Below are 27,174 nucleotides of genomic sequence, written 5' to 3' on the forward strand. Positions count from 1 at the left end.
ATGGCCGGAGTGACGTGGCTGGGGGTCGCTGGGGGGGTCGTGGCCATCGCGGTGCTGTGGGTGACGGCAGTGGGGGCAGCCACAGGGTGAGGAACTGGGAACGGGAACTGGGAATGGGGGTGGGAACTGGGATGGAGGATGGGAATGGGAACTGGCAATGGGAAGTGGAAATGAGGGGTGGGAATAGTGGGTGGGAACTGGGAATGAGAACTGGGAATGGGGGGGAAATGGCAACCGGGAATGGGTGTGGGAGTTGGGAAAGAGAACTGGGAACTGGGGATGTGAAACGGAGATCAGGGATTGGAACTGGGAATGGAGTTTGGGAGCTGAGAATGGGCAGTAGGAGCAGGGATGGATGCTGGGATGGGTGCCAGAAGCCAGAATGGATCCCGGGATGGGTGCTTGCATGGAGGCTGGGAGCTGGGATGCATGCCCAGAGTTGGGGATGGATGAGGTGGGTGCTGGATGGGAGCTGGAATGGGTCTGGGATGGGTCTGGGATGCCGGTGTGTGCCGGGTGCTGATGGATCCTGGACGGATCCCTATGGATCCTGGGCGGATCCCATGGGTGCCTGCAGGCGCTGGTGCGAGCGGACAGTGCTGGTGACAGAGCAGGAGGAGGTGACGCCGCGGCGCGAGGCCGCGGTGCCGTGTCCCAGTTTGTACCAGTACAGCTTGGCCGGGTGGCGGCTGGACCGGGACCGCACGCGCCGGGAACACGAGAATTCCCCCGGGGACACCAGCACCTCCCCCCCCCTCTGCTACATCTACCGGTGAGGCCAGGGGGATGTGGCACAGGGTGACGCTGGGTGACGCTGGGTGACACTGGGGTGTCCCACAGGCCCCCGGAGATGCAGCCGGTGGTCCGGAACCGCACGGAGCGCCACTGCTGTCCCGGCTGGAGCGGCGCCCGCTGCACTGAGGGTGAGGGGGGACACGGGGGTGGCACCAGGGGACGTCCCCGCTGTGCCATTCCCACCGGGAGCTGGAACGGGCATCATTCCCACGGTGTCATTCCCACCGGGAGCTGGGATGTGTGCTGGGAGCAGTGACAGGTGCCAGGAAGGGAGCTGGGATGGGTGCTGGGAGTAGGAATGGGATCTGGGATGGGATCTAGGATGGGCACTGGGAGCTGGGATGGGCACTGGGAGCTGGGATGGGAATTGGGATTTGGGATGGGAGCTGAGACGGATGCCAATCCCACCATGCCATCCCCAGTGGGATATCCTCACTGTGCCATTCCCATTGAGTGCCAGGACAGGTGCCAGGAGCCAGGCTGGGTGCTGGGGTGTATGCTGGGGTGTGGCCATCCGGCTGTGCCTCTTGGTGTCACCCACTGCCCCCGTCCCACAGGCCCCAGCTCCCTGGGCCGCTGTTTCAGCGCGTGGCAGTGCCAGGACGACGCCAGCAGCCACAACGGCAGCGCCATGAGCCGCGCCGAGTGCTGCCAGCACCCCTGGGGACACAGCTGGCGCCGTGGGGACACCGGGGACGCCGGGGGACCCTGCCTGCCCTGCACCCGCCTGCCCCTGGGAGGAGACGGGGGGGCCCCGCGCCACCGCAGCCCCCCGGCCACGTGCCAGGCCTGGGCCGGGACGCGCTTCCACACCTTCGACGGGCGGCACTTTGGCTTCGCCGGGAGCTGCCGGTACAGCCTGGCCACGGCCACCGACGGCACTTGGGATGTCACCATCGGCCTCGGACAGCCCCGGGTACCGGAGACAGGAGGGAGGGCACAGGGGGGTCACTCAAAGTCACCACTGGGGTGGGGTGGGGCTGGGATGGACAATGGGAACAGGGATGGGTGCCAGCACCTGGGATGTCACCATCGGCCCTGGGCACCCGGACACTGACGGGGGGACAGGATGGGTCACTTGGGGTCACTGGTCCTGTTCCCAGAGGTGGAATGGGGGCTGGGAGCTGTGGTGGGTGATGAGATGGGAACTGGGGTGGGAATTGGGAGCTGGGATGGTGACTGGGGTGGGAGCTGGGATGGTTACTGGGGTGGGAACTGGGAGTTGGGATGCATGCCGGGAGCTGGAATGGGCTTTGGGAGCCAGGATGGAAGCTGGGATGGGGTCTGGGATGGCAGCTGGGATGGCACACCGATGGGCACGTCCCTGGTGACTGTGACATGCACGAGTGTCCCATCCCCATCCCTGCTGTCCCTGGCACACCTGAGTGTCCCAGTGCCACCCCACTGCCACAGCTGCTGCACATGACCTTCGGGACGGACACGGTGGTGGCCGAGGGACGGAACGTGTCGGTGAACGGGGCAGCAGTGCCAGAGGGACGCCCCTACCTGCACAAAGGTGAGGTCCCCAAGGCCCCCAACCTGGGACAGGGTGGGAATGAGCCCCCAGTAACACCAGGAAGCACCAGGACACGGTGATTGCTCAGCTGCCACCGGAATCCCTGTCCCCATCCTGTCCCCATCCTGCCCCATCCCCTTGTGCAGGGCTCGGTGTCACCTGGCCAGGTGACTGGGTGGCTGTGGCCAGCAGCCTGGGTGTGCGGGTGGCCTGGGACAGGCACCTGGCAGTGACAGTGACAGCAGAGCCTGAGCTGCGCGGTGGCACCTGGGGGCTCTGTGGCACCTACACCAACGACCCCGCAGGTGAGTTCCACGTGCCCAGCGCCACCCCCACCCCACCTGGGGGGCCGGGGGGACGCCCCACATGTCCCTGCCCTCCCTGTCACCCCAGATGACTTTGTGCGCCCTGACGGGGACATCGCTGGCTTCGCCGCTGCCTTTGGTAACGCCTGGAAGGTGCCACTGGCTGGCACAGAGGTACCTAAGGGACCAGGGTGACCCTCCTGTGCCCGTTTGGGGGTCCCCGGGGGTCTTCCCCGCGCTGAGGGACCCCCGGCTCAGCCCCCATGCAGGGACATGCCGGAGGCTGACACCAGGTGTGGCCCAGGTGAGGTGGCACCGGCGGTGGCCACGTGCGGGCGGCTGCTGGCCCAGCCCTTCCGGCAGTGCCACGGCGAGGTCAGCGGCACCAGGGGGTCCCGGAGGGTGCTAGGGAGGTCCGGGGGGGTCCTGAAGGGTTCTGGAATGTCCCGGGGTCCTGGGGGATCCATGGGCTCCCAGGGCTGTCCTGGGAAGTACCGGGAGGCTCCTGGGAGCTCCGGGGGATCCCAGAGTTGTTCCCGGGTGTCCTGGGGGCTCCCGGGGGCTTCTGGGGAGGTTGGGAGGGTTCCATGGGATCCCGGAGAGTCATGGGGAGTCTTGGAACTTCCTATGGGGATCTGTAAGTTCCCAGGAGGTCCAGGGGATTTCGAGGTGTCCTGGAAGGTCTGGGAAATTCCAAGGGGTTCTTGGCCATCCGGAGGGAGGTCCTGGGGAGTCCTGGGGGGTCCTGGGGTGCTCTGGGAGGTCTTGGAGAGTGCTCACCGCCGCCCTCCCGCCCCCAGGTGGACCCCAGCGGGTTCTACGCAGCGTGTCTGGCACTGCTGTGCGGGGACGGGGACCCCGTGTCACCCCCCGGTCCCCTGCCATCCCCCGGCCCCCTGTCACTCCCCGGCCCCCCTCCTCCCGCCGCCTGCGACACCTTCGCCGCCTACGCCCGGGAGTGCTCCCGCCGCCAGCTCGACGTCCCCTGGCGCCATCCCGGCTTCTGCGGTAGGAATTGGGGGGGTCCCCTCCCCGCCCCCTCCCCGCGGTGCCGCCGGTGCCACCGCGGTGTCACCTCCCCGCAGAGCGCCGCTGCGACGCGGGGCAGCGCTTCTCCGACTGCGTGTCCCTGTGCCCGGTCACCTGTGTCACCGCGGGCAGCACCGAGCAGGGCACCTGCCACCGCCACTGCCACGGCGGCTGCGAGTGCGGCCCGGGGCTGGCCCAGGACGGGCCGAGCTGCGTCCCCCCCGCCGCCTGCCCCTGCCACCACCGGCGACAGCGCTACGAGCCCGGCCAGAGCATCCGCCAGCGCTGCAACCGCTGGTGGGTGGCACCGCGGTGACAGCGGTGGCACCGGTCTGGCACCCACTGGGGGACAACCCCCTGATGGGCAGCCCCAGGGTCCCCTTTGGCGTGTCCCCCCCCCCATCCTGGTGTCCCCCATGATGTCCCTCCCACCCCGGGGTCCCTGTACCATATTCCCCTTCATCCCAGGTTCCCCTGTGACATGTCTCCCGCTATCCCAGTGTCCCCTACAGGTGTCCCCCCCAAGCCTGGAGTCCCCTGCCGTGTCCCCCACTACCCCGGGGTCCCTTGCAGTGTCCCCCCTTTGCCCCAGTGTCCCCCGGCGGCCCCCCCCCAGTGACTGGTGTCCCCGGTGTCCCCAGCACGTGCGAGGACGGGCGCTGGCGCTGTGACCAGCAGCGGTGCCCGGCCGAGTGCGCGGTGCTGGGGGGGCGTCACTTCGTCACCTTCGACCGCCGCCGCTTCTCCCTCCCGGCCACCTGCGCCCACACCCTGGTGGAGGTGAGGGGACACGGGCGACACCGCGGGGGTGGCCGCAGTGGTGATGGGGCGGTGCTCTGGTAGTGGCCGTGGTGTTGTGTGGGTGACGGGGAGGTGGCTGCAATGGCCGTGGTGGTGGGCTGTGGGGGTGATGGGCTGGTGGCCCTGGTGGCCCTGGTGGCCCTGGTGGCAGGGCTCTGTCCGGGGGGTGTGACCGTGTCTCTGCCCCCCAGGACTTCGTGGCAGGGCGGCTGCTGATCACGGCCGAGTACGAGCCCTGTAACAGCCACCGGCCCCTCGGCTGTCCCCGCACCCTCACTGTCACCACCAGCCGCACCACGGCCCGGCTCCACGGCACAGGTGACACCCCTGGACAGGACTGGGACTGAGACCAGGACCGGGACCGGGACTGGGATCATCCCTGCACCCTGGTGATGTTGTGGCAGCCGTTCCAGTGCCTGTCCCCAATGTCCCTGTGCCCACCCCCCGTGTCCCCACGGTGGTGGGTGACATCCCAGTGCCTGTTCCCAAGTCCCCGTGGCAGTGGGAGCCGTTCCAGTGCCTGTCCCTGATGTTCCCACGGCGATGGGTCCCATGCCGGTGGCCACCCCATGGTGCCACTGCTGTGCCCCTCAGGGGAGGTGACAGTGGCCGGGCGGGAGGTGACGCTGCCCTTCTCCGGTGCCGAACTGAGCATCCGCCGCGCGTCCTCGGCCTTCCTGCACCTGCAGCTGCCCGATGCCCACCTGCTCTGGGGCCTGGGGACCCCCGACACCTTCGTCACCCTCCAGCCCGCCATGGCCGGCACGGTGAGTGGGACCCCGGGATCCCCGGGACACTCCAGCGGGTTGGGAATCCGGTGGGATGAGGCTCTGCTGGGCTCTGCCCTGCTCCGGGCAGGTGCGGGGACTCTGCGGGACCTTCAACGGGGACCAGCGCGACGAGTTCACGACGCCGGAGGGGGACGTGGAGCCGGGAGTCGCCGCCTTCGCCAACGCCTTCCGGGCGGCCGGAGCCTGCCCGGCGCTGGGCCCCGGCATTCCCGATCCCTGCGACGGCTTCCCCGGGAGCCGGGAGCGCGCCGAGGCCGCCTGCGCCGTGCTCATGGGGCCGGCGTTCCAGGTGAGGGGCTCGGCGCGGGGGCGAGCGGGGACAGGTGACATCGTTGTGACAATGTCCCCTCCGGCACAGCCGTGTCACCGCGTGGTGGATCCGGAGCCGTTCCTGGAGCTGTGCCGGTGGGACGTGTGTTCCTGCCGGGAGCAGGAGCAGGAGCGGTGCCTGTGCCCGGCGCTGGGCGCCTACGGCCGGGAATGCGCCCGGGAGGGAACGGAGCTGGAGTGGAGGAACCGGAGCCTCTGCGGTGGGATGGGGGCGGAACTGGGATGGGGATGGGGATGGCATGGGGATGGAGATGGTATGGAGATAAGGATGAGGATGGGATGAGGATGGGATGGCATGGGGATGGGATGAGGATGGGATGGCATGGGGATTGGGATGGGATGGGATGGGATGGGATGGGATGGGATGGGATGGGATGGGATGGGATGGGATGGAGATAAGGATGAGGATGGGATGAGGATGGGATGGCATGGGGATTGGGATGGGATGGGATGGGATGGGATGGGATGGGATGGGATGGGATGGGATGGGATGGGATGGGATGAGGACGGGATGGCATGGGGATTGGGATGGGATGGGATGGGATGGCATGGCATGGCATGGCATGGCATGGCATGGCATGGGGACGGGATGAGGTAACATCTGTCCTCCTGGTGACCCCCCCATGTCCCCCCAGACGAGCCGTGTCCTGGGGGGCAGCAGTACCGGGACTGTGGGGGTCCCTGCGGCCGTTCCTGCTCAGAGCCCCCTGGAGCCAGTGACTGTCCCCCTCCGGACACCCTCTGTGTCCCCGGCTGTCGCTGCCCCTCGGGGCTGCTGCTGGCCCAGGGGGGCCAGTGCGTCCCCCCTGCCGCCTGCCCGTGTCCCCGCGGCGCCCGCCTGTACCCCCCTGGTGCTCGCATCCACCGCGGCTGCCAGGCCTGGTGGGTCCCGGGGAGATTTGGGGGTCGCAGGGAGGTTTGGGGAGCAGGGGGTCACCCACAGGCCAGGGGTCACACAAGCAGAATGTGGCGGTGACAGTGACACATGATGAAACCCCCTCCAGCCCGGTGTGATGCCCCGCGGGACGGGGGGGCTTTTGTCCCGTGTCCCACCGTGGGGACAACGCCAGGGCCTCGGCACCCCCGGGGGACCGGGGGGGGAACCCAGTTAGGGGGGGCTCAGTGGGATGTGGGTTCCTGGGGGATGGGGGTGCAGGGGGGTCGGTGGGATTTGGGTGCTGGGAGATGAGGTTGGGGATGCGGGGACCCTGTTGTGGGGGTCTCAGCAGGATTTGGGGGGATGAGAGGTGGGGATGGGGACATGGGGACCGCGACATGGGGGTCTCAGCAGAATGTGGGGGGCTGGGGCTTGGGAGACCCCGATGAGGGGGACTCGGGGGGGTTGGATGGTGCTGGAGATGGGCTCGGTGGAATTTGGGTTCTGGAGCTGGGGGCAGGGTGACCCTGCCGTGGGGGCTCAGACGGACGAGGTCCCTCCCCGCCCCCGCAGTGTGTGCGCAGGGGGGTCGTGGCGCTGCGCCCCCGCCCCGTGTCCCCCCGCCCCGCGCTGTCCGCCGGGGCTGCTGCACGCACCGGGGTCCTGCCTGCGCCGCTGCGACCCCGCCGAGCCCTCCGGCACCTGCGGCGGCCCCGCCGACGGCTGCGTGTGTCCCGCCGGGACCCTCTTCCTGGTGGGTGACACCCCCGGGGGGGTGGGGATGCGGGACATCCCCGACCCCCCCTCACCGCGGTCTGGTCGCAGGGCGGGCGCTGCGTGTCACCGGACGAGTGTCCCTGTCACCACGGCGGGCAGCTGTACCCACCCAACGCCACCATCGCCCGCGACTGCAACACCTGGTGGGACCCCCGGACACCCCCAGACCCCCCTGGACCCCTGCCAACCCTCAGACCCTTGCCGGACCCTCGGGGACACCCTCAACCCCCTGTCAGCCCCCGCGGTGGCACCGAGCCTGTCCCCGCAGCGTGTGCCAGCGGCAGCGGTGGCACTGCGGGCGCGAGGAGTGCGCGGGGACCTGCGTGGCCACGGGGGACCCCCACTACGTCACCTTCGATGGCCGCGCCTTCACCTTCGCGGGGGACTGCGAGTACCTGCTGGCGCGCGAGGCCACCGGGCTCTTCGCTGTCACCGCCGAAAACGTCCCGTGCGGTGCCACCGGCGTCACCTGCACCAAGTCCGTGGTGGTGGCCATGGGGAACACCGTGGTGCACATGCTGCGGGGTGAGGGGGACATGGGGGACATGGGAACACGGGGAACACAACGGTGCAGATGCTGCGGGCTGAGAGGGGACGAGGGGGACATGGAGAGGACACGGGGACATGTGGGCGTCACCCACGGTGACATCCTGGCTCGGTCGCGGTAGGGGGGGGGCTTCAGGGAGTGGGGACACGAGGGGACACGGGGGGTCATGGAGGGCCGTGGGGAGACGGGGAGGGAGACGGGGAAGTGGCAGGGTGACCCACAGTGACATCCCAGCCCCGTCGCGGCAGGGTGGGGTGTGTGGGGGGAACACGAGGGGACACAGGGGGATATGGGGGGCCACGAGCGACACGTGACCCTCGGTGCCGCGCCGACAGGGCGGGAGGTGACAGTGAACGGGGTGGCCGTGCGACCCCCCAAGGTGTTCGGGGGGTCGGGGCTGGCGCTGCAGCGTGCGGGGCTCTTCCTGCTTCTCCTCACGCGCCTGGGGGTGGCCGTGCTGTGGGACGGAGGTGAGACCCCGGGGGTACACGGGGGGGTCCGGGGGCTTCCTGGGGGTGGCCGTGCTGTGGGACGGAGCTGAGACCCTGGGGGAGGTACGGGTGGGGGTCCCCACTACTGGGGGGCTATGGGGGGGTCCCTGGTGCTGGTGGTGCCATGGCAGTATGGCTATGGGGGGGTCCACGGTGCCGCCACGGAGGGATCACCATGCGGGATCCCTGGTGCCACATGGGGCCCGCGGTGCTGGTGGCACCACGGAAGGGTGACCGTGGGCGGTGCCATCGGTCCCGTGGGCGGTCCCGGGTGCCATGGGTGGCTCCCCTGCCACCCGCGGTTCCCGCAGGGACCCGCGTGTACGTGCGCGTGTCCCCGCGGCTGCGCGGGCGCCTGGCCGGGCTCTGCGGGAACTTCGACGGCGACGCCGAGAACGATTTCGGAAGCCGAGACGGGGCCCTCGAAGCGACCCCCGAGATCTTCGGGGACTCCTGGCGCCTCAGCCCCCTCTGCCCCGAGGCCGACGGCCACCGCCCACACCCCTGCGATGTACGGGGACAGGGGGACGTGGGGGACCTGGGTGGACATGGGGGGACGGGGCTGACGCGGGGAGACGTGGGGGACTGACAGGGGTACACGGGAACTGGACGGGGACTCAGGGAGACATGGGGAGACACATGGGGGACGTGGAGAGCTGCCGGGGGACACAGGGGGATACCAAAGAACATGGGGACTGCACGGGGGGACACGGGAGGCAGTGGGGGCCCGGCTGGGGACACATGGGAGCTGATGGAGGGTCCCCCCAGGACAGCCCCCAGCGCTCGGCCTGGGCGCGGGGCCGCTGCGGGGTCCTGCGGCACCAGCTCTTCGCCCCCTGTCACGACCTGGTGCCCCCCCAGCGCTTCTACGAGTGGTGCCTGTTCGACGCCTGCGGGTGAGTTTGGGGGGCTCGGGGGCTCCCCAGGCCCCCGGGTGGGTCCCGGGCCGTGTCCCACGACGCGTGCCGCAGGTGTGACAGCGGCGGGGACTGCGAGTGCCTGTGCACGGCCCTCGCCGCCTACGCCGAGGAGTGCGGCCGGCGGGGGAGACCCCTGCGCTGGCGGAGCCAGGGGCTGTGCCGTGAGTCCGGGGGGCCCGGGGGTACCGGCAGCAACCGGGGGGTTCCGGGGGACTGGGGGGTGCGGGGCTCTCATCCCGCCAGGGGCTGTGCCGTGAGTCTGGGTGATCCCGGGGGTCCAGGGGGGCACAGGGGGCGGGGGGACGTGGGTCATCCGGGGGCCTGTGGGGCACGAGGGGTCCCCTCCTGGTCCTGTGCTGGCGGAGCCGGGGGTTGTGCCGTGAGTCTGGGGGGGCTCAGGAGAGCACGGGAGGGCCCGGGGGGAGCCCCGGGACACAGGGAGGTCCGGGCTGAGCCCCCGGTGGGATGTGCCGGCGTTGGGGGCCGGGGCTGTGGGGCAGGGGGGTCCCAGTCTGTGGGGTGAGGGCGTGCAGGAACCCCCCCTTGGGGTTATGGAGGGGGAGGAGGGGTCCGGCCTGTGCCCCCCATGGGGCTGTGGGACTGAGGGGAGGACGAGAGCCCCCAGTGGTATTTAGGGGGTCCCAGGCTGCAGGGTGGGGGGTTCCAGTCCTCCCTAACCCCCCCCGATCTCTGCAGCCCTGCAGTGCGAGGGGGGGCAGGAGTACAGCCCCTGCGGCCCCCCCTGCCCCCCCACCTGCCGCGACCTCGGCCGGGACCCCCCCGAGCTCTGCGGGGCCCTGGGGTGTCTCGAGGGCTGTTTCTGCCCCCCCGGGCGGGTCCTGCACGGTGAGGGGGGGGGGGACACAGCGCGGGGAGGGCTGGGAAGGGGCTCTGGGGGCCAGAAGGGGTTTGGGGGGTGGGGGGTGGGAGGTGGGAGGTGGCTGGGGAGGGAGCTGGGTGGGGGACTGGGGTGGCCGGGGGGACTGGGGAGGGGCTGGGGGCTCACGGTGCCATCCCTGTGCCCCCCTGCAGACGGGCTGTGTGTGGAACCCCCCGCCTGTCCCTGCTTCTGGGACGGCTTCGCCTTCCCGGCCGGGGCCACCGTGACCCAGGGCTGCAGCAACTGGTGAGGCACTGGGGTGTGCTGGGATTCCGGGATACTCCGTGCTGGGGTCCTGAGACACCGGGATGTGGGGATACTGGTGTTCCGGGCCACTGGGACACCGGGATAGTGGGACACTGGGAGACCAGGACATGGGGACACAGAGACACTGGGAAAATGGGATATTGGGGTACTGGGACCCCAGGACACGGAGACACTGGGATATGGGAGTACTGGGACACTGGGGACACCAGAGCACCCGGACCGCAGGACCCTGGGACACCAGGACCCTGGCAGTGGGACAGTGGGATACCAGCACGCCGGGGCGTGGGGACACCGGGATGCGGGGCCCCCGGCCCCGTGTGAGTCTCACCTGTCTCCCGCCTCCCAGCACGTGCCTCGAGGGGCGCTGGCAGTGCCCCCCGACCCCGTCCCCGTGTCCCGCCGCCCCCGGCTGCGCCCCGTGGGAGTTCCGGTGCCGGGGCGGGGGTCTCTGCGTGCCGGGCGCGTGGCTCTGCGACAACGAGGACGACTGCGGGGACGGCTCGGACGAGCTGTGCGACCCTCCCTGCGCCCCCCACCAGCCCCGCTGCCCCGGCGGGCGCTGCCTGCCCTGGGGGGCCCGATGCGACGGTGTCACCCACTGCCCCGACGGCTGGGATGAGGCGGGGTGTCCCCCCCGCCCCTGCTCCCCCCCCGAGTTCGCCTGTGCCGGGGGTCGCTGCCTCCCCCCCGCCCGGGTCTGCGACGGGCGGCTCGATTGTCCCCCCGGGGACGACTCGGATGAGGCGGGTGAGTGAGCACGGGGGGCTCGGGGGAGGTCCTGGGGATGGTGGGGGGGAAACCGCGGAGAGTTTTGGGGTCCTGGGGAGCTAGAGAGCCCCGCAGCATTTGGGGTCTGTGCCCCACAGTGGAGGTTCCTGAGGCCCCCAACCCTGGGGGTCTGTGCCCCACAGTGGAGGTTCCTGAGGCCCCCAACGCTGGGGGTCTGTGCCCTACAGTGGAGGTTCCTGAGGCCCCCAACGCTGGGGGTCTGTGCCCCACAGCGGCATCTGGAGCTCCCGGGGGTGGGGGCTGCCTGGGAGTCCCCGAGAAACAGAGAACTGTCCGTGCTCCGTGGGGTGCCAGTGCCCTACATCGGAATGTCCGTGCCCACTTGGGGGTCCCGTCCCCGCAGGCTGCGCCCCCCGGTGCGGGCCGGGGCAGTTCAGGTGCGGGGGAGGCAGGTGCATCCCGTACCCCCATCGCTGCGACGGCCGCGACGACTGCGGGGACGGGAGCGACGAGAGCGGCTGCGCCTGCCCCGAGGGGCACCTGCCGTGTCCCGGGGGGGGCTGCCAGCCCCCTGCCGCGCTCTGCGACGGCCGCCGCCACTGCGCCGACGGCGCCGACGAGGCCAATTGCCCCGGTGAGGGGCGCGGGGGGGACACTTGCTCTGGGAACCCCACCTGGGACCCCCGACCCCTCTGCCCTGGGACCATCCCACAGGCGACCCCCCCCGGGACCCTCCGCCCTGGGAACCCCACCTGGGAACCCCGACCTGGGGAACAGCCCAGGACCCCTCTGCCCTGGGACCACCCCACCGAGAACCCTCACCTGGGGACGACCCCCATCCACTCCGAGAGCCTCCCGATCCGGGGACCCCCCCAACCCGGGGACGCCCTACCCGGGATCGCCCTCTTTGGGGACCCCTGACCCCGTGACCTCCTCTCCCAGGACCCCCTCTGGGACCACCCCCACCCCTGGGACCACCCCCCTTTAGGGACCCCTGACCCCAGGACCCCCACACGTGGGACCCCCTCCTTTGGACACCATTCCCCCACGGCGTCGGTGTCACCGCTGTCCCCGTGTCCCCAGCGCGGGCCACCTGCGCCCCCGGGACTGTCCCCTGCCCCGACGGCTCCTGCGTGGCGGAGGTCGCCGTGTGCGACGGCGCTCGCGACTGTCGCGACGGCTGGGACGAGAGTCCGGCGGGGTGCGCGGTGGCGCTGCCCCCCGCGCCGCTGTCCCCTGTCACCGCTGTCACCGCCACTGTCACCGCTGCCACCGCCGAAACTGTCACCGCTGTCACCGCCACTGTCACCGCTGTCACTGGCATTGTCGCCGACGCTGTCACCGCTGTCACCCCCGACGCTGTCATCGCGGTCACCAGCGCCATCGCCAGCGGCACCGCCATGGGCACTGTCACCAACACTGTCACTGTCAGTGACACTGACACTATCGCCGACACTGTCCCCGTCACCGACACTGTCCCCGGCACTGCCAACGCCTCGGCAGGTGAGGGGGGGTCGGTGACACCTGGGTATGGCCGGGAACCCCGGGTGATGGGGACCATGGACCAGGTGGGCTCCAGGGCACAGGTGAGTCCCCCCGTGGGCTGGGTGGGCTCCACGGGGTGGGCGGGTTCTGAGGATGGGGCGGCTCCAAGGGGTCGGGTGAGTCCCAGGGGACAGTGGGATCATGGACAGGCGGGCCCCATGAATGGGGGGGTCTGTGCTGGGCGGGCTCCGTGGGGCGGGCGGTGCCGCAGCTCCGGGGCTGCGTTGTGCCCCGGTGCCGGCGGGGGAGCTGGGGGGCTCCGTGGGTGGGTGGCCCCAGCGGCGGTGCCCCCCTAACCCCGACACCCCCCCACAGCGCCCTGTCCGCCCCGGTCCCTGCGCTGCGACAGTGGCGGGTGCGTCCCGCGGGGGTGGCGCTGCGATGGCGACAGCGACTGTCCCGATGGCAGCGACGAGGGGGGCTGCGACCCCCCGTGCGCCCCCGGCCACCTGCCCTGCCACCCCCCCTGCGAGCCCGGACACGCCCCCTGCGCCCCCGCCTGCGTCCCCCCCCACCACCTCTGCGACGGTGTCCCCCACTGTCGCGACAGCGCCGATGAGAGCCCCCAGCTCTGCGGTGAGACCCTCGGGATCCGTCTCTGGGGACATCTGAAGTGGGGGAGGTCCGGGAGTCCCCCCGTGTCGCTTCCTGGGGACCCCGCGGGGTGAGGAGGGGATCTCCGGGGTCCCTTGGGGAGGGGACGGGGAACTCAGCAGTGAGGGGACCCCACCGGAGGGGGGCTTGGCCACGAGTACTCCCCCACACACACCCGCGTACCCCGAGGACCCCTTAGAGACCCCGGGGAACCCCCCTGGATCCCTTCCGTCCCCTGGGGATCGCTCAGAGCCCTCCTGCTCCCCCAGAGCCCCCCGGCCCCGGGAGCAGCCCGGGGGGTCCCTGTGCAGAGTTCGACTGCGGGGACGGGGACTGTGTCACCTTCCAGCAGGTAACGGGGGGCCACGGGGGGACCCCCCACCCACTCGGGGCACCGCGGGGTCCCGGCCCCCACCCCATCCCGGTGCCACCATGGAGTCCCCGCAGTGTCCCCCATCCCTCCTGCTGTCACCCCCGGTATCCCCTGGCCCCTCCCGATGCCCCCTCGACCTCCGCTCCCAGTTTCCCTGATTCCCCTCACCCCCTCCCGGTGTCACCCCAGTGTCCCGGCGTCCCACGATCTCCTTTCAGAGCCACTTTAATGTCCCCCAGCTCCCTCCCGGTGTCACCCCGGTGTCCCCGACTTCCCCGATGTTCCCCCGATGCCCCCCAGCTACCCTCTCCCCCTCGTTGTCCCCGACAGCCGCGGTGTCCCCGCAGGTGTGTGACGGGCTGCGGGACTGCGGCTCGGGTGGGGACGAGCGGGGGTGCGGCCTCTGGGGGCCCTGGGGGTCCTGGGGGTCCTGCAGCCGCCCCTGCGGGCCCGGGGAGCAGCGCCGCGTGCGGGGATGTCACCAGAGCCACCCTGGGCTGCTGCGAGGCTGCCGGGGGCCGCGCGAGCAGGAGAGGCCCTGCTTCCACCGGGCCTGCCCGGGTAAGCGCGGGGGGGGGCCAGGGGACCCCGGAGGGTTTGGGGGGGCCGGGGGGTGTTGGGGTCCCGGGGGCAGCGCGAGCAGGAGCAATCCTGATATCGCCGTGTCAGCCTAGGCAAGTGCCGGGGTGCCGGGGGAGGACCCCTGAGCTTGCGGGGGTCGGGGGAGTTGGGGGTCTCGTGGGGTACCTGAGGGATTTGGGGGTTCAGGCTGGCCGAGGGGATTCAGGGATCCCACAGTCCGAGGAGTTTGGGGGTTTTGAGGCCCCCCTTAACTCGGCTCCCCCTCCCCCCCCGCAGTGGACGGCGCGTGGGGCCCGTGGGGGCCCTGGTCCGACTGCCCGGGGGGCTGCGGGGGGGTCCGGCTGCGCAGGAGGGGGTGCCAGCCCCCGCAGAACGGCGGCCGCGCCTGCGAGGAGCTGCCTGGGGGAAGCCCCGGAGCCCTGGAGATGGGTGGGTGCGGGGGAGAAGGCGGGGGCTCGGAGGGGGTCTGGGAGTGTGGGGTCCAATGGGATGAGGGAAGTCCGTGGGGAGGGGACTCGGAGCAGGGCTCTGGGGGCAGGGGGCCCAATGGGGTGGGGGGTCCGTGGGACAGATGAGCTCCATAGAGTCGGGGGCGCTCTGTGGGTTCGGGGTCTCTCAGAGTTCGGGGGCTTTGTGGGACGGGGGGTCCTGGTGGGACAGGTGGGCTCATGGCTGGGTCCTGGTGGGATGGGGGGGCACCACAGAGCGGGGGGGTTCTGGGGGAGGGGGGGGCTGATGGGGCAGGTGGTCTCCGTGTGTGACCCCTGCCCCCAGCCCCCTGTGCCTCGGGGGGCTGCCCCAACGCCTCGGAGTGTGCGAGGGGGCTGCGCCCCCTCCCCTGCGCCCCCTGCCCCGCCTCCTGCGCCGACCTGGCAGCCGCCGTCACCTGCCCGCGGCCCCCGCCCTGCCGCCCAGGTGAGGGGGACCCCGGGGGGAGCTGGGGGGGCACCCCAGGGTGAGGGGCCCCTCCTGACCCGCCGCCCCCCCCCCCCAGGGTGCTGGTGCCCGGCGGGGCAGCTGCTGGACGCCCCCGAGCCCGGCGCAGGGGCCGCGGGGTGCGTGAGGCCCCGGGAGTGCCCGTGCCTGGCCGGGGGGCGCAGGTACCCCCCGGGCGCCCCGGTGCCGCTCGGTTGTCGCCTCTGCACCTGCCTCGAGGGGCACCTGCGACACTGCCGCCCCCACCCCGGCTGCTCAGGTGGGTCCCGGCGCGGGGCGATGTGCCGGGGGCACCCCCGGTACCCGCGTGTCACCGGGGTGATGCCGGCGGGGCCCCGGCTGTCCCCAGGGTGGTGCCCAGGGGTCCCGCGGTGCCCGGGTGTCCCGGCCCCGGTGCCGGCGGGCCCCAGGTGACCCGGTGTCCCCACAGTGGACTGCGGGTGGTCCTCGTGGTCGCCGTGGGGAGCGTGCGCGGGCACCTGCGGCACCCCCGGTGTGCAGTGGTCCTTCCGCAGCCCCTCGAACCCGGCCCGGCGCGGCGGGGGCCGGCACTGCCGCGGCATCTACCGCAAGGCGCGACGGTCAGCGGGGCCCGGGGGTGGCGAGGGTCTGGGGGGTCCCTCAGGTGTGTGACTCCCCCTCCCGCAGGTGCCACACGGCGCCGTGCCGGCGGTGCCAGGAGCGGGGCCGATGGCGCGTCCCCGGCGAGCGCTGGCGCGGGGGCCCCTGCCAGGTGTGTCAGTGCCTGCCGGGTGGGGGGGTCCGCTGTGTCCCCTACTGTCCCCTCCGCGACACCGGCTGTCCCCAGGTGAGTGGGGGGCGAGGGGGGGCGGGACGAGCCGCAGGTGATAGTGACGGTGACGCTGCCGGTGTCCCCAGGGCCAGGTGCTGCGGGAAGGTGACGGCGTGTCCTGCTGCACCTGCGGCCCCGCGGGTGAGTGGGGGGTCCCGAGGGGTCCCGGGGGAGGCGGAGGTGACCCCCGTCCCCTCGGCGCTGCGACCACTCCCGCCGTGTCCGTCCCCGCTGCAGGCGACAACGCCACGGCCACCCTGCCCGCGATGATGACGGCCCTGCCCCCCCCCGCGCCTGCCGAGCCCCCCGGCAGTCCCGGGTACGAGAGGGGCAAAGTGGAGCACCGGGATTTGGGGGTCCCCAAAGCCGGGGGCACTGGAGGGGTCCCTCGCTGACCCCCCTCCCCCGCTCTGCCCCCTCCAGCCCCACTGCTGGGTCCGAGGGGCCGCCCCGCCCCCCGCCGTCCGGGTGGCCCAAAAGCGCCGAGACCCCCCCGGAACCCCCCAGCGTGGGCGGGGGCACCCTCAGAACCGCGACCCCGCCCGAGGGCACCCCGAGACCCCCCGGAGGCTCCGCGACGCCCCACGAGCCCCCCCAACTCCGTACATTGTCCTCGCTGGCTCCCACGGGGGTCCCCGCCGCGACCCCCCCAGGTGAGGGAACCCCGGGAGGTGGGGAGGAAAGGCCCCCCAAAACGGCCCCCCCGGGACTGGGGAGTCCCGGTGGAAGGGGCGACGGGCCCCTGAAACAGCCCCCCAGGGCCGGAGGATTCTTGAGGCGGGCAGTGCCCGGGTCGTGGCCGGGAGAGCTGGGGGGGTCCAAAATCGGGGGACACGTAGGTTGGGGGTTGCAGGGGTGGGCCCCCAACACACGGGGGTCACCCTGTCCCCTCCGTGTCCCCCAGGCTGCGCCCCCCCGCCCTGGGGAGGGTGGGGGTCCTGCAGCCGCTCCTGCGGGGTGGGGGTCACTCTGCGGCGCCGGGCGGGGACCCGGCCCGAGGGGGGCTGCGCCCACCCCCCCAGCATCGACAGCCGCGTCTGCTTCCTGCGAGCCTGCCCAGGTACCCCAAACCCCCGGGACCCCCGGACGGGCTGCGGGGGTTATCCCCAGTAGGAGGGGGAGACCCCCGTTATGGTTGGAACCTTCATAACGGGCTGGAACCCCCGACATGGGAGGGGCCCCCCAGGGGCCCGGGCTCTCCGTGGGGTGGGACCGATCCCCATTCCCGGGGTGGGATCCCCAAGACGGGCGGGACCCCCAAAGTCTGGGACCTCCACAGTAGGTGGGACCCCCCAGGCTGAGTGGGATCCTCAGGGGAGGGGGGTCTCGGGAGTTTGGGGTCCCCAAATGCGGGGGGGTCTGTGCCCACTCGGGGTTAGGGGGTGCAGGGGGTGGCCCTGGGGCACTGTGGGTGTGCTGACCCCCCTGACCGCCCCCGTGCTCCACCAGTCGCGGGCGGGTGGGCGCCCTGGGGGTCCTGGAGCCCCTGCGACGCCCCGTGCGGGGGGGGACAGCGGACCCGCCGCCGCCGCTGCAGCGACCCCCCCCCAAAAAACGGGGGGCAACCGTGCGAGGGAGGGGCTCTGCAGAGCCGGCCCTGCAACCTGCGGCCTTGCGGGGACCCCCCAGGTACGGGGGGCACGGGGGGCTGGGGAGACCCCTCCAACTTTGTTCCCCCCCGTCCCTAAGCACTCCCACTACCCCTCCCTAAATCCTCCCTGAACCCCCGAAACCCCAAACCCAATGTGCTCCCTAAAATCCCCCAAGTTCCCCCGACTCCTCCACCCCTGACTGCTCCAATTGCCTCCCCCATCCCTGAACCCCCTAGTGCCCCCCAGCCACCCCAAATTTCCCCCAGCCTCCCAAACCTTCCCCGAGTATCCCCCTTGCCTCCCGCTGACCTCCCCGTGTCTCCCCCAGCCTGTCCCCCCCAGATGCTGCTGGTCCCCCCGGGGGGGTGCGAGGATTTGGGGCTTCCCACCTGTCCCCCCACCTGTGCGGACCTGAATGGGAACAGCTCGTGCCCGGGGGGCTGCGAGGAAGGTCGGAGGGGGCGCGGGAGGGGGTGGGGGAGAGTTTGGGGGGCACGGGGGGTCTTGGGAGGGTCTCGGTGGGGGGCGACTTGAGGAGGGCTAGCGGGGGGCACAGGGGGATTTGGGGGAGGGCTGGGACTCTTGGAGGACTGGGAGGGAACGTCGGGAGGGCTTGGGAACTTGAGGGGGGCACGGAGCAGTCTGGGGGGTGGGGAGGATTTAGGGAGCGCTGGGGAGGTACAGGGGGCTGAAGCCCCCCTGAACCACCCTCATCCCCCAGGCTGTCGGTGCCAGCCCGGACTGGTCCTGCAGGGGAGCGGCTGCGTTGAGCCCGGGTACCCCAAAACCCCACTGTACCCCAACCCCCCTCATAACCCAGACACCCCTGTACCCCAAACCTCGGTGTTGAGGGTCCCCAGAAATTGGGGGTCCCTGAATATTGGGGCCCCCTGGGGGCTCCCCAGGATTTGGGGTAACCCTCCATATCCCTCCAGGGCCTGTGGGGTCCCCGCGGCGGTGTTGGGGATCCCCGGGAATCGGGGCCCCCCTGAATCCTGCGGGTGGTCGCGCTGGACCCCCTGGACCGGCTGTGACTGCGGCACCGGGACCCGGCAGCGCTTCAGGTGTGGGGCTGCCCCATAGCGGGGGGATCTGACCCATAACGGCGAGGTCCTGTCCCATAGGGGGGTCTGGCACATAGTGGGGTCCTGCCCCATAACGGGGGGTCCTGCCCCACTTCCCGCTCCCCACAGGTCTCCCACCAACCCCGCGGCCGCGGCCGGCGGTGCCCCCTGCACCGGGACCCCCCGAGAGGTTCGGAGCTGTCCTGAGCTCTGCGGACCCGGTACGTGCCAGGAGCCCCCGAGCCCCCCCGCCCACAGGGACCCCGGGGCTGGGACCCCCGAGTGCCACCGCGGCCCCTCGAGCGCCTCGTGTCCATCTGTCCCCAGAGCCCGGGAGCACGGGGCCACCTGGGGCCACCGAGGCACCGCGGGTCGCGGGGTCCCCGCAGTCGCCGTGGGGCACAGAGCCCCCAGAGTCCCCAGGGTCGCCATGGGTCCTGGAGCCAACGTGGGGCACGGAGTCGCCTTGGGTCCCGGGGTCCCTGGAGCCGCTGTGGGTCCCAGAGCCCCCGGAGTCCCCAGAGTCCCCAGGGTCCCTGGACCCCGCGTATGGCCGGTGGTCGCCGTGGAGCACAGAATCCCCGGAGCCCCCGGGGGTGCCGGTGTCGCCGTGGAGCTCAGAGTCCGCCCGGTCCCCCGAGCCGCCGGTCCCCGCCCGTGGCCGGTGGTCGCCGTGGGGGCCCTGGGGCGGCTGCAGTGCCCCGTGCGGGGGGGGCGAGCGCTGGCGCCGCCGGGGCTGCGGGACCCCCCCGTGCTCGGGGCCGGCACTGCAGAGCCAGAGCTGCCACAGCCACGTGTGTCGCGGTGAGTGCGACACGGGCACCCCGACACAGGGACCCCTACCCGGAGATCTGACCCAGAGACCCTCACCCAGTACAGAGACCCCGGCCCAGGGACCTGACATAGACCCCGAGACAGGGACCCCCGAGACAGGGACCCCGACCACAAACCTGCCCTGTCCCACAAAGAGCCCCCACAGCGCAGCCCTTCATCCCCGCCCCACCCCCTCCATGGGGCCCTGAGCCGGGAGTTGTTGGGTGCCTCTGGGTGTTTTGGGGTGTTTTGGGGGGGGGGGGGGGCGGAGGCCGGCTGCCCCCCAGGTACTGACCGTTTTTTCGGGGCGGGGGGCAGAGGCCGGGTGCCCCCCCGGACGGACCTTCCGCGAGTGCGAGGGGGGCTCTGGGTGCCCCCGGAGCTGCGCCCACCTTGGGGGGGCCGTGGGGTGCGCGGGGGGGTGCCAGGAGGGCTGTCACTGCCCCCCCGGGACCTTCCTGCACCACCGCACCTGCCTGGAGGTGAGACCCCCCGGGTGACCCTCCCATGGGTGCTGCCCCCCAAATTCTGGGGTGGGAATTATGGGAGGGGGGGATCTTGGGGTTGAGGGCAGAGTCCACAAATCCACGGGTGCCCCTCAGAGTGATTGGGGGTCCCGGGGTGGGGGTTCCCGGGGCTCCATGGGTTCCCATGGGGGCTCCATGGGTTCCCTCGCGGCGGAGTGGTCCCTGGGTCGGGGGTCCCCGGTTGTGGGAGGGATCACGGGAGTGGGGGTTCCCCTGGTCTGTGAGTGGCCCCTGGGTCAGTGGGGGTTCCCAAAGGTGCTGCTATGGGGTAGTGGGTGCCCCACGGGTGCCCCTCAGGATAGTGGGTGCCCACTGGAACAGTAGGGGGTCCATGGGGGCTCCCTGGCTCTGTGGGTTGGGGTCCCTGGGGTGGTTTGGGGTCCCTGGGTCTGTGGGCGCCCCCCGGGCGCCCCCCACCCCCGGCTCAGCCCCAGCAGTGCCCCTGCTCGGTGCCGGCCGCGCTGCTGAGGGGGGGCACGCCTGGGACCCCCACCCCCGAAACCCCTCCGGGAACCACCCCCGGCCCGGAGCCCTCGGGGACCCCCCCTGGGGATCCCCCGATCCTGGAGCTGCCGCCGGGCGGGACCCTGCGCGTGGGCTGCGCCCTCTGGTAAGGACACCCCCGGGGGCCTCCCCCACCACCCCGCGGTCCTTCCCCACGACCCTTCCCCACCCATCGCCTGCTGCCCTCTCCCACCCCCCACTGATTCCCCCTTTGCCCCCCCAGCACGTGCTTGTGGGGCCGCCTGCGCTGCGCCCCCCCCGCGGGCTTCCCTGGGAGCCCCTTCTGCAACGGGACCCCCACGGAGACCCCGATCTGCCCGAGCCCCCCCTGCGCCGGTGGGTCACGGCCCCACAGCCCCCTGCCCTACAGATGGGGGTCCCGGGGGGCCGGGAATGTCACCGGTTGTTTCTCCCCCCACAGCTGAGCCCGGCCCCACATCGGATCTCAGCCCCACAGCCCCAGGTGAGGGTCCCCATCCTCTGTGCCGCCCACCCCGGGGGTCTCCCCCCGGCCCGCCCCACTGACCCACCCTTCCCGCAGGGGACGAGGAGGAGGCTGGGGGTTCCCCGGCGGTCCCGGTGGTCCCGTGGGGGCCGTGGGGGCCCTGCAGCCACACCTGCACCCGCCCCGAGAGCCCCGCGAGCCGGAGCCGCCGCCGGGGCTGCGGAGGGGAGAACTGCGGGGCGGGGGGCAGCGTCCAGCGCCGGCCCTGCAACCTGCCCCACTGCCAAGGTATGGGGGGCTATGGGGGGCTGGGGGACCCTGCAACCTGCCCCACTGCCAGGGTACAGGGCTATGGGGGGCTGGGGGACCCTGCAACCTGCCCCACTGCCCTGGGGGGCTGGGGGTCCAGGGGGTCCTGGAGGCTCTGGGGGAGCTTTGGGGTCCCTGCAACCTGCCCCACTGAGAAGGTACAGAGGTTTGGGGGGGTTCTGGGGGTCCTGTTCCATTGCGGGGGGAGCTATGGGGGGGATGCGGAGGGTCCCTGCCCCACTGTGGGAGGGTTATGGGGCGTTGTGGGGGTCCCACTGAGGCTGGGGTCCCTCCGCAGCGCCCCCCTGCGTGACGCCCCCCTGCCCGTGCCAGTGGAGCCCCTGGGGGCCCTGGGGGTCCTGCTCGCGGCCCTGCGGGGGGGGGCAGCAGCGGCGGCTCCGGGCCTTCGCCCCCCCCAGCCCCGGGGCCTCCTGGTGCCCCCAAATCCAGGGAGGCCACGAGCAGCGGCGGCCGTGCAGGGTGACGGCGTGTCGGGGTGCGCGGCGTGTCGGGGGGGCTCCGGGGGGGCCCGGGGGCGATAGCGGGGGTCTAGGGGGGACTGCGAGGGTATGGGGGCTATGAGGGGGCTATGGGGGGGACTGGGGGGGACTGGGGGATACTGGAGCAGCCCGGGGAATTGAGGGCTGTGGGGCTGGGGCCTTGGGGGGATATTGGGGGGGTTCAGAGGGGGTTGGGGGGCTATGGTGGGATTAGGGTTTGCAGCGACAGGGGGGCATGGGGATCTCTGGGGGGCCGTGGAGGGTGGGGGCTGAATGGGGACTGTGGGGCTGGGAGGAGCTGTGGGGAGCCGGGGAGAACGGGGGGAACGGGGGGCTCGGGGGGTGCTGCGTGGGGCTGGCTGGGTGGTGGCGGGAGCTGGGGGCCTTGGGGGTCTCAGGGGGAAGCCGGGGCGTTCCGGGGTCACCACCCTGTCCCCCCTCAGTGAACGGCGCGTGGTCCCCGTGGGGTCCCTGGTCGCGCTGTGACGCCCCGTGCGGGGGGGGCCGCTCCGTGCGCAGCCGCTCCTGCTCTCGCCCCCCCCCCAAAAACGGGGGCAGCCCCTGCCCCGGAGGGGGCCACGAGCTGCGCGTCTGCAACCCCCGGCCCTGCGGTACGGGGGGGCACTGGGAGGGACTGGGGGCACTGGGAGGGACTCGGCGCGTCGGCGGGGGTCGGCGGGGGCACTGAGGGGCTCCAGTCGAAGCACTGGAGAGCAGTCGGGGGGGCGGGGCCTGTGGGAGGCTGGGGGCTGCCCTGGGGGGGGGGCTCGGTGGGATCCCTGGGGATGTCGGGGTGCTGACGGTGCTCCCCAGGCCCGCGGTGCCCCCCCGGGCAGACCCTGTCCCCCTGTGCCACCCGGTGCCCGCGGAGCTGCCGGGACCTGCAGGAGGGGGTGTCCTGCGGGGGGGGGACTCCCTGCGAGCCCGGCTGCCGCTGCCCTCCCGGTGAGCCCCCGTCACCCCCCGTGTCTCCCGCGGGACGCTGGAGCAGGACGGGAGTTCCCTCCGTGACCTCCCGGCCCCTCCGCACCCCCTGACCCCTGTCCCCCCGCCCAGGGACCCTGGAGCAGGACGGGGGCTGCGTCCCCCCCGCGCTGTGCGAGTGCCTGGACGCGGAGGGGCACCTCTGGGTGCCGGGGGGGGGCGGGCACCCCCGGGGCTGCCAGAACTGCACCTGCGCGGGGGGGCGGCTGCGCTGCGTCCCGGGGGGGTGTCCCCCCCCCACCTCCACCCCCGGGACCCCCCCCGGGAGCCCCCCCTGCACCTGGAGCCGCTGGAGCCAGTGGGGACCCTGCAGTGTCACCTGCGGGGGGGGGCGGCAGGAGCGGTACAGGTGAGGGGGGGGACACACGGGACTGGGGTGCGACACGGAGGGGACACGGGGGTTGCGGGAGGGACACGGCACCTTGGGGACACATGGCACCCATGGGGGGGACACGTAACTGGGGACAGAGAATTCGGGAGGGAATCTGATATCTGCTGGGGGGTCATGACACGGGGAGGCCATGCGTCACCTGTGGGGGGGCCATGTCACCTTGGGGATGCACCTGGCAGTGGGGGGGAAAGCGAAATCCACGGGGGAGACGTGATCCTGGGGGGGCTGGGGGAACACCTGTGGTGCCAGCCGGGTACCCCCTGCCCTCCCAGGACCCCCATCCCCCCCGAGGGCGCGGGGGGACCCTGCGGGACCCCCCAGGAGCAGGTTCGGGGGTGCGAGGAGAGCCCGTGCCCCCCTCTGTGCCCCTGGGCAGGGGGCGAGCGGGGGCTGGGCGAGCGCTGGAGCCCCGGCCCGTGCCGGCAGTGGTGAGTTCGGGGGGCTGGGGGGGCCGGGGGGGGGTCTGAGGGCCCCCCACCCACCGCGTGTGTGTCCTCCCCACAGCACCTGCACCCCCGAGGGACCCCAGTGCTGGGACACCCCGTGTGCGGCCGGTATGGGGGGGCCGGAGGGGGGACTGGGGAGTCCTGGGAAGGGCAGGAGGGTCACACAAGGCATTTGGGGATTCTGGAGGAGTCTTGGGGCGTCCTGGTGGTCTGGAGAATTCTGAGGGTTGGTGGGGGGTCGTGAGGCTCATGGGCACCCAGGGGGTCCTGAGGGTCTCAGTGACCCTGGTGCCCCCCCCGTCCCCCCAGAGCCGTGTGACTGGAGCCCCTGGGGATCCTGGGGACCCTGCGGAGACCCCTGTGAGGGGGGATCCCGCCTGCGCCACCGGCACCCCCTGAACCCCGAGACCCCCGGGCGGGCGTGCAGAGGGGTCCAGACCCAGAGTGAGAGCTGCAACTCCACCGCCTGCCCCGGTAACCCCCGGACTCCCCCCCTGGACACCCTCACCCTGCACCCTTGGGACCCCCATCCCGGGGTGCTGAGGGGTCCCGTGCCCCCCCAGATCCCGGGTGCGGCGGGGGGGGCCGGACCCGCAGTCCCTGCGCCGGGCGCTGCCCCCGGACCTGCGCCGACACCTGGGCCCAGGTGCTGTGTCTGCAGGGGCCCTGCGAGCCAGGTACGGCCGGGGGCCGCCCCGTCACCCACGGGTGTCCCCTGTGTCCCCCCAACACCCACGGGTGCCCCCGTGCCCCCAGGGTGCCGGTGCCCCCCCGGGCAGCTGCTGCAGGACGGTCACTGTGTCCCCCTGGGCCGCTGCCGCTGCGGGACCCCCGGAGGGGGCAACGGGAGCCGCGAGGTGCCCCCGGGGGGCGTGACCCAGATCGGGTGTCACAACTGGTGGGTGACACCGCCGAGGGGGGGCACGGAGGGATGGGCACGGCTGGGGGGACGTGGGGAACGCGGTGGGCGGGCACCGTCACACGGGGACGGACATGGGGTGGGGGACACGGGGGGACGGCACGGGGCAGGGGGATGGACAGCCACGGTGGTGGCAGTGGGATGGTCGCGGGAGCGGTGGGACGGGCGCGGGGGGATAGGGTGGGACGGACACGGTGGCGGTGCCACACAGCAGAGCCCCACGGGCGGTGACGGTGACACACGTGTCACCCCCGGTGCAGCACCTGCGAGAACGGGACCTTGACCTGCCCGGTGCTGGCGTGCCCCTCCCCGGGGCCCACGACGCCCGCGATCCCCGTGTCCCCCTGGTCCTCCCTGTCCACCCTGTCCCCCGCGTACCCCGTGTCCCCTCTGTCCGCCTCGCCCCCTCTATCCCCCTTGTTCCCCCTCTCTCCCGAGACCCCCGTGTCGCTCCCCGTGTCCCCCTGGTCCCCCTGGTCCCGCTGCTCCCGCAGCTGCGGCGGCGGGACCCGGACGCGGCACCGGCAGTGCCGGGAGGGGCCCGGGACGGGGTCGCGGTGCGGGGAGAGCTCCGGGGAGGAGACGGCGGCGTGCAACCCCCAGCCGTGCCCCGGTGAGAGGCGGGACACCGAGGGGCGGAGAGGGAGGGAGGAGGGACGGGAGACTGAGGGATGGAGCGGGGATGGAGCAGCAGACGGGGAAAATAGGGGAGAGCGAACGAGGGTCGGAAAGGGTTAGGGGTGGAAGGGATGGAAGAACTGGAGAAGGGAGAGGGAGGGATGGAGGGATGGGAGATGGAAAGGGGGTGGAGATAGGGAGGAAAGGAGGGAGGGACGGAGGGGGTGGATGGAAGGCGGGGGCAATGGAAGGAAGGAGGGCGGGGGGTCAGGGCGGTGCCGGTGCAATTCCCGGTGCAATTCCCGGTGCCGTTCCCGGTGGCCCCAGGCTGTCCCCCGGGCGAGGTATGGCTGGACCCCGGCCCCGCCTGCGAGCGCAGCTGCCAGGACCTGGCGGAGCCCCCCGGGACATGCGGGGGAACCCCCGTGACCCTCGGGACCTCCGGATCCCCGGCGACCCCCGGGACCCCCGTAACCCTGGACACCTCCAGCACCCCCGGGATCCCCGAGACCCCCACGACCCTCGACACTCCCGCGACCCTCGGGATCCCCTCGACCCCCCCGCGCTGCGCCTGCGCCCCCGGCCGGTACCGGAACGGCTCCGGGCAGTGCGTGAGCGCGGGGGGCTGCGGGTGCCGGTACCGCGGGGTGCTGCGAGCGGTGAGCAGGGCGGGGAGCGCGGGGTGGGGGGTCCCTGATCCCGTGTTTGGGGGTCCCTGACCCCTGACCGATGTCTGAGGGTCCCTGTCCCCCCCCAGGCCGGCAGCGAGTGGCGGGAGCAGTGCGGGACCTGTCGCTGCTCCGAGGGACGCGTCACCTGTGCCACCTCCTGCCCCGCACTCACCTGCCCGGAGGTGGGGGGCTCCGGGGGCGGCTAGGGGGGCGCGGGGGGGTCCCCGCGGGCAGGGACTGAGCCTGGAGGTCCCCGCAGGGCACGGAGCCGGTGCGGGACCCTGGGAGCTGCTGCCCCGTGTGCCGGGACGAATGGCCAGGTGAGATCCCGCACCCGGGGACCCTCGGGAGGGGCGGTCCCGGCAGCCGCCCCCCCTCACGCCGGGCACCCCCCACTCTGCAGAGGAGCCCCCCGGGCCGTGCCGGCTCCTCACGGCGCTCCGGACCATCGCCAAGGGCGCGTGTGTCCTGCGGGGCGTCCGTGTCACCTACTGCGCGGGGGGGTGTCGCTCCCGCACCGCCGTCAGCGCCCAGGTACGGGGGGGCTCGGGGCGGGGTGCAGGGGGCCGGGGGGGGCCCGGGGGTGTCCCGCTGTCCCTGTGACCCGCCGGTGTCCCCCCCAGGAGCCGTACGTGCGGTCGCTGTGCGAGTGCTGCAGTTACCGGCTGGACCCCGCCCGGCCCGTGCGGCCCCTGCTCCTGCCCTGCCCCCGCGGCCGCCCCCGGCCCGCGCTGCTGCCCCGCATCGCCGAGTGCCACTGCGAGCCCTGCCGGGGTCCGGGGGGGTCTGGGGGGGGGTCCCGGGGGGGTCCTGGGGGCGTTCCGGGGGGGACACCCAGCCCCGCATCGCTCAGAGCGCTGCCGGGGTGGGGGGGGATGTTTCTGGGGGCCCTAAGAGGCCTGGAGGGGGTCCCGGGGGCCCTTGGGTATCTGGGGGGGCTGCAGGGGGCTGGGGGAGCACCCCAGGGTGCCCCGGGGGTGACACCCTGAACCTCCTGTCCCGCAGGCGGGGACTTCACCCGGCGCTGAGGAGCCCCCCGGACACCCCCTCAGCCTCCGCCTGTGTCGGCATCGAGGAGTTTCTGATCGATACCAATAAACGACTAATAATCGATAATTGATCAATAACCGATAACTCCCCTCGGGGAGCACTGGGAGAACTGGGGGAGTCGGGGGGGCACTGAGATGCACTAGTGAGCACTGGGGGACACTGGGAGAACTGGGGGTCTGCGGGGGAGCACTGGGGGGACACTGGGATGAACTGGGGGTCTGAGGGGGGAGCACTGGGGGACACTGGGATGAACTGGAGGTCTGCGGGGGGAGCACTGGGGACACTGGGATGAGCTGGGGGTCTGCGGGGGGGCACTGGGGGGCACTGGGGACACTGGGAGGAGCTGGGGGTCTGCGGGGGGGCACTGGGGGGCACTGGGGACACTGGGAGGAGCTGGGGGTCTGCGGGGCGGCGGTGGCTGCAGTTTTCCCCGCCACCACACGAGGGCGCCCCACACAGCGGC

The 27,174-nt window shown here is 72.6% G+C and overlaps 1 protein-coding gene across 1 annotated transcript; it reads left to right on the plus strand.

Moving 5' to 3' along the window:
- LOC138106010 (SCO-spondin-like) lies at positions 1-26,727 on the plus strand. The gene is given in 63 exon segments (XM_069006050.1): positions 1-86; positions 578-772; positions 841-923; positions 1,353-1,711; positions 2,209-2,311; positions 2,458-2,616; positions 2,705-2,790; positions 3,417-3,624; positions 3,702-3,942; positions 4,287-4,425; positions 4,638-4,764; positions 5,041-5,213; positions 5,305-5,526; positions 5,596-5,767; positions 6,203-6,449; positions 7,018-7,198; positions 7,270-7,364; positions 7,490-7,746; positions 8,104-8,238; positions 8,571-8,770; positions 9,028-9,155; positions 9,231-9,340; positions 9,876-10,025; positions 10,212-10,305; positions 10,673-11,073; positions 11,459-11,689; positions 12,139-12,291; positions 12,886-13,176; positions 13,464-13,546; positions 13,915-14,128; positions 14,426-14,578; positions 14,924-15,064; positions 15,144-15,344; positions 15,516-15,666; positions 15,734-15,893; positions 15,965-16,019; positions 16,116-16,197; positions 16,302-16,531; positions 16,783-16,938; positions 17,328-17,507; positions 17,799-17,921; positions 18,664-19,338; positions 19,666-19,829; positions 20,309-20,484; positions 20,602-20,714; positions 20,800-20,841; positions 20,920-21,111; positions 21,431-21,628; positions 22,076-22,243; positions 22,446-22,577; positions 22,689-22,965; positions 23,280-23,435; positions 23,512-23,561; positions 23,763-23,927; positions 24,017-24,130; positions 24,210-24,351; positions 24,633-24,985; positions 25,246-25,649; positions 25,748-25,843; positions 25,921-25,981; positions 26,065-26,195; positions 26,285-26,435; positions 26,667-26,727. Coding segments are annotated over 63 exon segments (10,938 nt in total). The 3' UTR covers positions 26,690-26,727.
- Positions 26,728-27,174: the final 447 nt, after the last annotated feature.

Source organism: Aphelocoma coerulescens, chromosome 2, assembly GCF_041296385.1.
Source record: "Aphelocoma coerulescens isolate FSJ_1873_10779 chromosome 2, UR_Acoe_1.0, whole genome shotgun sequence".
Taxonomy (NCBI): Eukaryota; Metazoa; Chordata; class Aves; order Passeriformes; family Corvidae; genus Aphelocoma; species Aphelocoma coerulescens.